The 12305-nt window shown below is 44.3% G+C and overlaps 1 protein-coding gene across 1 annotated transcript in view; it reads left to right on the top strand.

Annotated features, from left to right (window-relative positions):
• Positions 1 to 12049, top strand: part of LOC124024623 (lethal(2) giant larvae protein homolog 1-like) — a gene marked incomplete at its 3' end in the record, with an annotated part of 94551 nt that extends 82502 nt beyond the window's left edge. The window contains exons 17-21 of the mRNA XM_046338519.1: positions 246 to 318; positions 4500 to 4804; positions 8649 to 8840; positions 10866 to 10938; positions 12030 to 12049. Of these exons, the coding sequence (XP_046194475.1) occupies positions 246 to 318; positions 4500 to 4804; positions 8649 to 8840; positions 10866 to 10938; positions 12030 to 12049 (663 nt within the window). The remainder of the gene's footprint in view (positions 1 to 245; positions 319 to 4499; positions 4805 to 8648; positions 8841 to 10865; positions 10939 to 12029) is intronic.
• Between the last annotated feature and the right edge of the window lie 256 nt (positions 12050 to 12305).

Here is a 12305-nt window from a genome sequence, read left to right as displayed (position 1 = left end):
TGAGACAGCTTGATGTACCAGGACACCCACTGGACAGGACACTAGTCTATCTCCTGTAGTGAGACAGCTTGATGTACAGGACACCCCTGGACAGGACACTAGTCTGTCTCCTGTTTCCTTAGTGAGACAGCTTGATGTACCAGGACACCCCCTGGACAGGACACAAGTCTGTCTCCTGTTTCTGTAGTCTAGAATGAGCATCAAACCAGAGGGTGTGAATTCCCCAACGCACCCTGGATGTCTAGAATGAGCATCAAACCAGAGGGTGTGAATTCCCCAACGCACCCTGGATGTCTAGAATGAGCATCAAACCAGAGGGTGTGAATTCCCCAATGCACCCTGGATGTCTAGAATGAGCATCAAACCAGAGGGTGTGAATTCCCCAACGCACCCTGGATGTCTAGAATGAGCATCATGATGAATCTACGTGACACCGTTCTATGGCAGCCATGTTAGCTGTGATGTTATATATGTTATATAATATGTTAATACGTTAATATTATATGTTATATATGGGGAATATTTAAATAATGATATGTCATTGAATGTCTAGAATTCCATCAGTACTCAAAACATATAAAATAGATTTGGTTCTCACAATATAAATACGTTGGTTGGTTCTCACAATATAAATACGTTGGTTGGTTCTCACAATATAAATACGTTGGTTGGTTCTCACAATATAAATACGTTGGTTGGTTCTCACAATATAAATACGTTGGTTGGTTCTCACAACATATAAAATAGATTTGGTTCTCACAACATATAAAATAGATTTGGTTCTCACAATATAAATACGTTGGTTGGTTCTCACAGAGCTTCCAATGAGTGTGACATCCATTCCTGTGTGTAGATGCTAGCTTAGTTCAGAGGAGGATCGAGCCGAGATCAATATATCAGGAGTGGTATGCCTCTGTTTGGTTGGTTCTCACAGAGCGGTATGATATGATTCTGTCAATAGAGACGGTATGATATGATTCTGTCATCCATTCGGTATGATTCTGTGTGTAGATCCAGGAGGATTCTGTCTGATACGTACCTCAGAGACGGTATGATATGATTCTGTCTGACCAGGAGGAAGTAGCTCCGTATGATTCTGCAGAGGAGGATCTGACGCCGGTATGATATGATTCTGATCAGCTAGAGACGGTATGATATGATTCTGTCTGATATCAGAGACGGTATGGATTCTGCGTATGCGGTATGATTCTGTCTGTTTCGGTATGATATGATTCCGTCGATACGTACCTCAGAGACGGTATGATATGATTCTGTCTGATACGTACCTCAGAGACGGTATGATATGATTCTGTCTGATACGTACCTTAGAGACGGTATGATATGATTCTGTCTGATACGTACCTCAGAGACGGTATGATTCTGTCTGATACGTACCTCAGAGACGGTATGATATGATTCTGTCTGATACGTACCTCAGAGACGGTATGATATGATTCTGTCTGATACGTACCTTAGAGACGGTATGATATGATTCTGTCTGATACGTACCTTAGAGACGGTATGATATGATTCTGTCTGATACGTACCTCAGAGACGGTATGATATGATTCTGATACGTACCTGATATGATTCTGTCTGATACGTACCTCAGAGACGGTATGATCAGAGACGGTATGATATGATTCTGTCTGATACGTATACGGTATGATATACCTTAGAGACGGTATGATATGATTCTGTCTGATGCGGTATGTATTCCTTAGAGACGGTATGATTCTGTCTGATACGTATAGAGACGGTATGATTCTGTCTGATACGTACCTTAGAGACGGTATGATATGATTCTGTCTGATACGTACCTCAGAGACGGTATGATATGATTCTGTCTGTACGTACCTTAGAGACGGATGATATGATTCTGTCTGATACGTACCAGAGACGGTATGATATTCTGTCAGAGACCTTAGGTATGGTATGATTCTGTCTGATACGTACCTCAGAGACGGTATGATATGATTCTGTCTGATACGTACCTCAGAGACGGTATGATATGATTCTGTCTGATACGTACCTTAGAGATATGATTCTGTCTGATACGTACCTCAGAGACGGTATGATATGATTCTGTCTGATACGTACCTCAGAGACGTATGATATGATTCTGTCTGATACGTACCTCAGATATGATTCTGTCTGATACGTACCTCAGAGACTGATGCGTACCTCAGAGACGGTATGATATGATTCTGTCTGATACGTACCTCAGAGACGGTATGATATGATTCTGTCTGATACGTACCTCAGAGACGGTATGATATGATTCTGTCTGATACAGTTGCCAGAAGTTTACATACACTTGGGTTGGATTCATTAAAACTAGTTTTTCAAACACTCCACAAATATCTTGCTAACAAGTCGGTTAGGACCTCTACTTTGTGCATGACACAAGTCATTTCTCCAACAACTGTTTACAGACAGATTATTTCACTTATAATTCACTGTATCACAATTCCAGTGGGTTAGAAGTTTACATACACTAAGTTGACTGTGCCTTTAAACAGCTTGGAAAATTAGAGAAAATTATGTAATGGCTTTAGAAGCTTCTGATAGACTAGACTAATTGACATCATTTGAGTCAGTTGGAGGTGGATGTATTTCAAGACCTACCTTCAAACTCAGTGCCTCTGCATGACATCATGGGAAAATCAAAAGAAATCAGCCAAGACCTCAGAAAGAAAATTATAGACCTCCACAAGTCTGGTTCATCCTTGGGAGCAATTTCAAAATGCCTGAAGGTACCATGTTCATCTGTACAAACAAGTATAAACACCATGGGACCACACAGCCGTCATACCGCTCAGGAAGGAGACGCGTTCTGTCTCCTGGAGTACTTTGGTGCGAAAAGTGCAAATCATTCCCAGAACAACAGCAAAGGACCTTGTGAAGATGCTGGAGGAAACAGGTACAAAAGTCTCTATATCCACAGTAAAACAAGTCCTATATTGACAAACTGAAAGGTCGCTCAGCAACGAAGAGACCACTGCTCCAAAACCACCATTAAAAAAAGCCAGACTACGATTTGCAACTGCACATGGAGACAAAGATCATACATTTTGGAGAAATGTCCTCTGGTCTGATGATAAAATAGAACTGTTTGGCCATAATGACCATCGTTATGTTTGGAGGAAATAGGCGCACGCTTGCAAGCCGAAGAACACCATCCCAACCGTGAAGCACGGGGGTGGCAGCATCATGTTGTGGGGGTGCTTTGCTGCAGGAGGGACTGGTGCACTTCACGAAATGGATGGCATCATGAGGAAGGAAAAATATGTGGATATATTGAAGCAGCATCTCAAGACGTGTGTTGGAGATTTTCCAGTCATCTGGTGATTTTCAGTAACCTATACTGTTGTCTTTGAAGTAGAACGAATCAACAGAATGAAGTCTGAGCCCATGTGAGATCAACATGGAATTGACCATTGGACACGTAAAGAACAGAACCTAAGCAGAATCTGTGTAGATGAGGTTAACTAACAAGATGTGACAGGTCTGGGCCATATCATATCAAGCATACTTCCAAAGTTGTGGCAAAATGGTTTAAGGACAACAAAGTCAAGGTATTGGAGTGGCCATCACAAAGTCCTGACCTCAATCCTATAGAACATTTGTGGGCAGAACTGAAAAAGCGTGTGCGAGCAAGGAGGCCTACAAACCTGACTCAGTTACACCAGCTCTGTCAGGAGGAATGGGCCAAAATTCACCAAACTTACTATGTGGGAAGCTTGTGGAAGGCTACCCAAAATGTTTGACCCAAGTTAAACTATTTAAAGGCAATGCTACCAAATACTAATTGAGTGTATGTAAACTTCTGACTCACTGGGAATGTGATGAAAGAAATAAAAGCTGAAATAAATCATTCTCTCTCTACTATTATTCTGACATTTCACATTCTTATAATAAAGTGGTGATCCTAACTGACCTAAAACTGGGAATTTTTACTAGGATTAAATGTCAGGAATTTGAAAAACTGAGTTTAAATGTATTTGGCTAAGGTGTATGTAAACTTCCGACTTCAACTGTATATCTTTGTTTATTAATGTGTGTATCTATGGTAACATGTATATCTCTGTTTAATGTGTGTATATCTATGGTAACATGTATATCTCTGTTTGTGTGTGTATCTATGTTAACATGTATATCTCCGTTTAATTTGTATATCTCTGTTTAATGTGTGTGTATCTATGTTAACATGTATATCTCTGTTTAATGTGTGTATCTATGTCAACATGTATATCTCCGTTTAATTTGTATATCTCTGTTTAATGTGTGTGTATCTATGTTAACATGTATATCTCTGTTTAATGTGTGTGTATCTATGTTAACATGTATATCTCCGTTTAATTTGTATATCTCTGTTTAATGTGTGTGTATCTATGTTAACATGTATATCTCTGTTTAATGTGTGTGTATCTATGTCAACATGTATATCTCTGTTTGTATGTGTATCTATATTAACGTGTATATCTCTGTCTCCCCAGGTACACACCACGGCCCGACGCTGTGGGCGGGGACAAACTCAGGGAGTGTGTATGCTTACGCGTTGGAGGTCCCGGGTGTGGGGTCGGGCCGTGGACGGCCGGGGGGTGAGGGGAGCGGGTGTGTGGAGGCCGTGTTGGGGAAAGAGATCCAGCTGATGCATAGGGCTCCGGTCGTGTCCGTCTGCGTTCTGGACGGCCGGGGGAAACCGTTACCAGAACCTTACCAAGCCTCTCTGGACCTGGCTACTGCTCCAGACATGGCGAACCCACACTCTGTCCTCATCGCTTCAGAGGAACAACTCAAGGTACACACCTGTTGGGAATTACCTGTCAGTCAGGTATTCAGTCTCTCTAAGGTCAGTGTTGACAGGTGTGTTGTGTTGACAGGTGTGTTGTGTTGACAGGTGTGTTGTGTTGACAGGTGTGTTGTGTTGACAGGTGTGTTGTGTTGACAGGTGTGTTGTGTTGACAGGTGTATTGTGTTGACAGGTATATTGTGTTGACAGGTGTATTGTGTTGACAGGTATATTGTGTTGACAGGTGTGTTGACAGGTTGACAGGTGTATTGTGTTGACAGGTATATTGTGTTGACAGGTATATTGTGTTGATAGCTATATTGTGTTGACAGGTATATTGTGTTGACAGGTGTATTGTGTTGACAGGTATATTGTGTTGACAGGTGTATTGTGTTGACAGGTGTATTGTGTTGACAGGTATATTGTGTTGACAGGTATATTGTGTTGACAGGTATATTGTGTTGACAGGTATATTGTGTTGACAGGTGTATTGTGTTGACAGGTATATTGTGTTGACAGGTATATTGTGTTGACAGGTGTATTGTGTTGACAGGTATATTGTGTTGACAGGTATATTGTGTTGACAGGTGTTCAGTGTTGACAGGTAGATTGTGTTGACAGGTGTTGTGTTGACAGGTGTATTGTGTTGACAGGTGTATTGTGTTGACAGGTGTATTGTGTTGACAGGTATATTGTGTTGACAGGTATATTGTGTTGACAGGTGTATTGTGTTGACAGGTATATTGTGTTGACAGGTATATTGTGTTGACAGGTGTATTGTGTTGACAGGTGTATTGTGTTGACAGGTATTTTGTGTTGACAGGTGTATTGTGTTGACAGGTATTTTGTGTTGACAGGTGTGTTGGGTTGACAGGTGTGTTGGGTTGACAGGTATATTGGGTTGACAGGTGTATTGGGTTGTAATGTGTTGACAGGTATATTGGGTTGACAGGTATATTGTGTTGACAGGTATATTGTGTTGACAGGTATATTGTGTTGACAGGTATATTGTGTTGACAGGTATATTGTGTTGACAGGTATATTGTGTTGACAGGTATATTGTGTTGACAGGTGTATTGTGTTGACAGGTGTTGACAGGTGTTGACAGGTATGTTGTGTTGACAGGTATGTTGTGTTGACAGGTGTTCAGTGTTGACAGGTAGATTGTGTTGACAGGTGTTCAGTGTTGACAGGTGTATTGTGTTGACAGGTGTATTGTGTTGACAGGTGTATTGTGTTGACAGGTGTATTGTGTTGACAGGTATATTGTGTTGACAGGTATATTGTGTTGACAGGTGTATTGTGTTGACAGGTATATTGTGTTGACAGGTGTATTGTGTTGACAGGTGTTCAGTGTTGACAGGTGTTCAGTGTTGACAGGTATTTTGTGTTGACAGGTGTATTGTGTTGACAGGTGTATTGTGTTGACAGGTGTGTTGGGTTGACAGGTATATTGGGTTGACAGGTGTTCAGTGTTGACAGGTATATTGGGTTGACAGGTGTAATGTGTTGACAGGTATATTGGGTTGACAGGTGTAATGTGTTGACAGATCTATTATGTTGACAGGTGTATTGTGTTGACAGGTATTTTGTGTTGACAGGTATATTGTGTTGACAGATGTGTTGACAGGTATATTGTGTTGACAGGTGTATTGGGTTGACAGGTATATTGGGTTGACAGGTATATTGGGTTGACAGGTATATTGGGTTGACAGGTATATTGGGTTGACAGGTATATTGGGTTGACAGGTATATTGTGTTGACAGGTGTATTGGGTTGACAGGTGTATTGTGTTGACAGGTGTATTGTGTTGACAGGTGTTCAGTGTTGACAGGTATATTGTGTTGACAGGTGTATTGTGTTGACAGGTGTATTGTGTCGACAGGTATATTGTGTTGACAGGTGTGTTGTGTTGACAGGTATATTGGGTTGACAGGTATATTGTGTTGACAGGTGTATTGTGTCGACAGGTATATTGTGTTGACAGGTGTATTGTGTTGACAGGTGTATTGTGTTGATAGGTATATTGTGTTGACAGGTATATTGGGTTGACAGATATTTTGTGTTGACAGGTGTTCAGTGTTGACAGGTGTATTGTGTTGACAGGTGTATTGTGTTGACAGGTGTTCAGTGTTGACAGGTATATTGTGTTGACAGGTGTATTGTGTTGACAGGTATGTTGTGTTGACAGGTATGTTGTGTTGACAGGTGTTCAGTGTTGACAGGTATAATGTGTTGACAGGTATAATGTGTTGACAGGTATATTGTGTTGACAGGTGTATTGTGTTGACAGGTGTATTGTGTTGACAGGTGTTCAGTGTTGACAGGTGTTCAGTGTTGACAGGTATATTGTGTTGACAGATATATTGTGTTGACAGGTATATTGTGTTGACAGATATGTTTTGTTGACAGGTATGTTTTGTTGACAGGTATATTGTGTTGACAGGTATATTGTGTTGACAGGTATATTGTGTTGACAGGTGTATTGTGTTGACAGGTGTGTTGACTGGTTGACAGGTATATTGTGTTGACAGGTGTTCAGTGTTGACAGGTGTTCAGTGTTGACAGGTATGTTGTGTTGACAGGTGTATTGTGTTGACAGGTATATTGTGTTGACAGGTGTATTGTGTTGACAGGTGTATTGTGTTGACAGGTATATTGTGTTGACAGGTATTTTGTGTTGACAGGTATATTGTGTTGACAGGTATATTGTGTTGACAGGTATATTGTGTTGACAGGTGTATTGTGTTGACAGGTGTATTGTGTTGACAGGTGTATTGTGTTGACAGGTATATTGTGTTGACAGGTATATTGTGTTGACAGGTATATTGTGTTGACAGGTATTGTGTTGACAGGTGTTGTGTTGACAGGTATATTGTGTTGACAGGTATATTGTGTTGACAGGTATATTGTGTTGACAGGTGTATTGTGTTGACAGGTGTATTGTGTTGACAGGTGTATTGTGTTGACAGGTATATTGTGTTGACAGGTATATTGTGTTGACAGGTGTATTGTGTTGACAGGTGTATTGTGTTGACAGGTGTATTGTGTTGATAGGTATATTGTGTTGACAGGTATATTGTGTTGACAGATATATTGTGTTGACAGGTGTTCAGGTATGTTGTGTTGACAGGTGTATTGTGTTGACAGGTGTATTGTGTTGACAGGTGTATTGTGTTGACAGGTATATTGTGTTGACAGGTGTATTGTGTTGACAGGTGTATTGTGTTGACAGGTGTATTGTGTTGACAGGTGTATTGTGTTGACAGGTATATTGTGTTGACAGGTGTATTGTGTTGACAGGTGTATTGTGTTGACAGGTGTATTGTGTTGACAGGTGTATTGTGTTGACAGGTGTTCAGTGTTGACAGGTGTTTGTGTTGACAGGTGTATTGTGTTGACAGGTGTATTGTGTTGACAGGTGTATTGTGTTGACAGGTGTATTGTGTTGACAGGTGTATTGTGTTGACAGGTATATTGTGTTGACAGGTATATTTGTTGTGTTGACAGGTATGTTTTGTTGACAGGTATTGTGTTGACAGGTGTATTGTGTTGACAGGTGTATTGTGTTGACAGGTGTATTGTGTTGACAGGTGTATTGTGTTGTGTTGACAGGTGTATTGTGTTGACAGGTGTATTGTGTTGACAGGTGTATTGTGTTGACAGGTGTATTGTGTTGACAGGTGTATTGTGTTGACAGGTGTATTGTGTTGACAGGTGTATTGTGTTGACAGGTGTATTGTGTTGACAGGTGTATTGTGTTGACAGGTGTATTGTGTTGACAGGTGTATTGTGTTGACAGGTGTATTGTGTTGACAGGTGTATTGTGTTGACAGGTGTATTGTGTTGACAGGTGTTCAGTCTTCCTAAGGTCGGTGCGAAGACCAAGTTCAAGCTGACGGCTCATGAGGGTTGTCGTGTGCGGAGGGTTTCCATGGTGACTGTGTGTTCCACAGCCCAGGAGGACTACAGTGAGACCAGTCTGGTCTGTCTGACCAACCTTGGAGACCTGCACCTGTTTAACGTACCTGCCCTCCGGCCACAGGTAGGGGGGGTGTACCTGTTTAACGTACCTGCCCTACGGCCACAGGTAGGGGGGTGTACCTGTTTAACGTACCAGGCCCTCACGGCCACAGGTAGGGGGTGTACCTGTTTAACGTACCTGCCCTACGGCCACAGGTAGGGGGTGTACCTGTTTAACGTTTGCCCTACGGCCACAGGTAGGGGGGGGTGTACCTGTTTAACACCTGCCCAGGCCACAGGTAGGGGGGTGTACCTGTTTAACGTGAGACCTGCCCTCCGGCCACAGGTAGGGGGGGTGTACCTGTTTAACGTACCTGCCCTCCGGCCACAGGTAGGGGGTGTACCTGTTTAACGTACCTGCCCTACGGCCACAGGTAGGGGGGGTGTACCTGTTTAACGTACCTGCCCTACGGCCACAGGTAGGGGGGTGTACCTGTTTAACGTACCTGCCCTACGGCCACAGGTAGGGGGTGTACCTGTTTAACGCACCTGCCCTACGGCCACAGGTAGGGGGGTGTACCTGTTTAACGTACCTGCCCTACGGCCACAGGTAGGGGGTGTACCTGTTTAACGTACCTGCCCCTACGGCCACAGGTAGGGGGGGTGTACCTGTTTAACGACCTGCCCTACGGCCACAGGTAGGGGGTGTACCTGTTTAACGTACCTGCCCTACGGCCACAGGTAGGGGGGGTGTACCTGTTTAACGCACCTGCCCTACGGCCACAGGTAGGGGGGTGTACCTGTTTAACGTACCTGCCCTACGGCCACAGGTAGGGGGGGGGTGTACCTGTTTGTTGCAGTGCCTGCCCTACGGCCACAGTGTGGTGTGGGGTGTACCTGTTTAGTGTGTGTGTGTTGCCCACGGCCACAGGTAGGTGTGTGTGTGTTGCAGTGTGTGTGTGTGTGTCAGTGTGTGTTGCAGTGTGTGTGTGTGTGTGTCAGTGGTGTGTTGCAGTGTGTGTGTGTTCAGTAACGTTACAGTGTGTGTGTGTGTGGTCAGTGTGTGTGTTAGGGGTGTGTTGCTGTTTAACGTGTGTGCCCAGTGTGTGTGTGGTGTGTCACAGGTGTTGCAGGTGTGTACCTGTTCAGTGTGTGTGTGTTGCAGTGTGTGTGTGTGTGCCACAGGTGTGTGTGTTACCTGTTTAGTGTGTGTGTGTGTTGCAGTGTGTGTGTGTGCAGTGTGTGTGTCAGTGTGTGCCACAGGTGTGGGGGTGTCAGTGTGTGTGTGTTGCAGTGTGTGTGTGTGTCAGTGTGTGTGTGTTGCAGTGTGTGTGTGTGTGTGTCAGTGTGTGTGTGTGTCAGTGTCAGTGTGTGTGGTGTACAGTGTGTGTGTGTTGCAGTGTGTGTGTGTTGCAGTGTGTGTGTGTTGCAGTGTGTGTGTGTTGCAGTGTGTGTGTGTTGCAGTGTGTGTGTGTGTGCAGTGTTGCAGTGTGTGTGTGTGTTGCAGTGTGTGTGTTGTCAGTGTGTGTGTGTGTCAGTGTGTGTGTGTTGCAGTGTGTGTGTCAGTGTGTGTGTGTTGCAGTGTGTGTGTGTGTTGTCAGTGTGTGTGTGTGTCAGTGTGTGTTGCAGTGTGTGTGTGTGTTGCAGTGTGTGTGTCAGTGTGTGTTGCAGTGTGTGTGTGTGTCAGTGTGTGTGTGTGTTGCAGTGTGTGTGTGTTGCAGTGTGTGTGTGTTGCAGTGTGTGTGTGTGTCAGTGTGTGTGTGTGTCAGTGTGTGTGTGTGTCAGTGTGTGTGTGTTGCAGTGTGTGTGTGTGTTGCAGTGTGTGTGTTGTGTTGTGTTGCAGTGTGTGTGTGTTGCAGTGTGTGTGTGTGTCAGTGTGTGTGTGGCAGTGTGTGTGTGTGTCAGTGTGTGTTGTGTGTCAGTGTGTGTGTGTTGCAGCAGTGTGTGTGTTGCAGTGTGTGTGTTGCAGTGTGTGTTGTCAGTGTGTGTGTGTGTCAGTAACAGTGTGTGTCAGTGTGTTAACAGTGTGTGTGTGTGTGTGTGTGTCAGTGTGTGTGTTAACCTCTGTCTCTGTCTGTAGTGTGTTAACCTCTGTCTCTGTCTGTAGGTACGTTATGACTGTATCCGTAAAGAGGACATCAGTGGCATCGCTTCCTGTGTCTTCACAAGGAACGGGCAGGGTGAGAACACACGCACACACACACGCACACACACACGCACACACACACGCACACACACACACACACACACACACACACACACACACACACACACACACACACACACACACACACACACACACACACACACACACACACACACACACACACACAACAATATTGTTGATATGCATGTTTGTGTGTGTGTGGGGGGGTTCTACCTGATCTCTCTGTGTGTGTAGGGTTCTACCTGATCTCTCTGTGTGTGTAGGGTTCTACCTGATCTCTCTGTGTGTGTAGGGTTCTACCTGATCTCTCTGTGTGTGTAGGGTTCTACCTGATCTCTCTGTGTGTGTAGGGTTCTACCTGATCTCTCTGTGTGTGTAGGGTTCTACCTGATCTCTCTCTCTCTGTGTGTAGGGTTCTACCTGATCTCTCTGTGTGTGTAGGGTTCTACCTGATCTCTCTGTGTGTAGGGTTCTACCTGATCTCTCTGTGTGTGTAGGGTTCTACCTGATCTCTCTCTGTGTGTGTAGGGTTCTACCTGATCTCTCTCTGTGTGTAGGGTTCTACCTGTCTCTCTGTGTGTAGGGTCTACCTGGACCTGTAGGGTTCTACCTGATCTCTCTGTGTGTGTAGGGTTCTACCTGATCTCTCTGTGTGTGTAGGGTTCTACCTGACTCTGTGTGTAGGGTTCTACCAGGATCTCTCTGTGTGTAGGGTTCTACCTGATCTCTCTGTGTGTGTAGGGTTCTACCTGATCTCTGTGTGTAGGGTAGGGTCACTCTGATCTCTCTGTGTGTGTAGGGTTCTCTGATCTCTCTGTGTGTAGGGTTCTACCTGATCTCTCTGTGTGTGTAGGGTTCACCTGAGCTCTCTCTCTGTGTGTGTAGGGTTCTACCTGATCTCTCCTGTGTGTAGGGTTCTACCTGAGCTCTCACCTGTGTGTAGGTTCTACCTGAGCTCTCTCTCTCTCTGTGTGTAGGGTTCTACCTGATCTCACCAGGTCAGGGTTCACCTGATCTCTCTGTGTGTAGGGTCTCCCTGATCTCTCTGTGTGTAGGGTTCACACTGATCTTCTCTCTGTGTGTAACCTGAACACCTGTGTGTAGGGTTCTACCTGATCTCTCTGGTGTGTAGGGTTCTAGACACCAGGTCACTAGGGTTCACACTGATCTCCTGTGTGTAGGGTTCTACCTGGATCACTCTCTCTGGTCACTAGGGTTCTACCTGGTCACTCTCTCTGTAACACCAGGTCACTAGATCTCTCCACCAGAGTACTACACACTAACACCCTGTCAGCTAAAGTCATCACAGAACCCAGGTCTGTGGAGCTAGAGACTCTGGAGACCAGGTCACTACACACTAACACCAGGTCACTACACACT

This window comes from Oncorhynchus gorbuscha, unplaced genomic scaffold (genome assembly GCF_021184085.1).
Source record: "Oncorhynchus gorbuscha isolate QuinsamMale2020 ecotype Even-year unplaced genomic scaffold, OgorEven_v1.0 Un_scaffold_1967, whole genome shotgun sequence".
NCBI lineage: Eukaryota > Metazoa > Chordata > Actinopteri > Salmoniformes > Salmonidae > Oncorhynchus > Oncorhynchus gorbuscha.
This window is presented reverse-complemented; position numbering and strand designations above follow the sequence as displayed.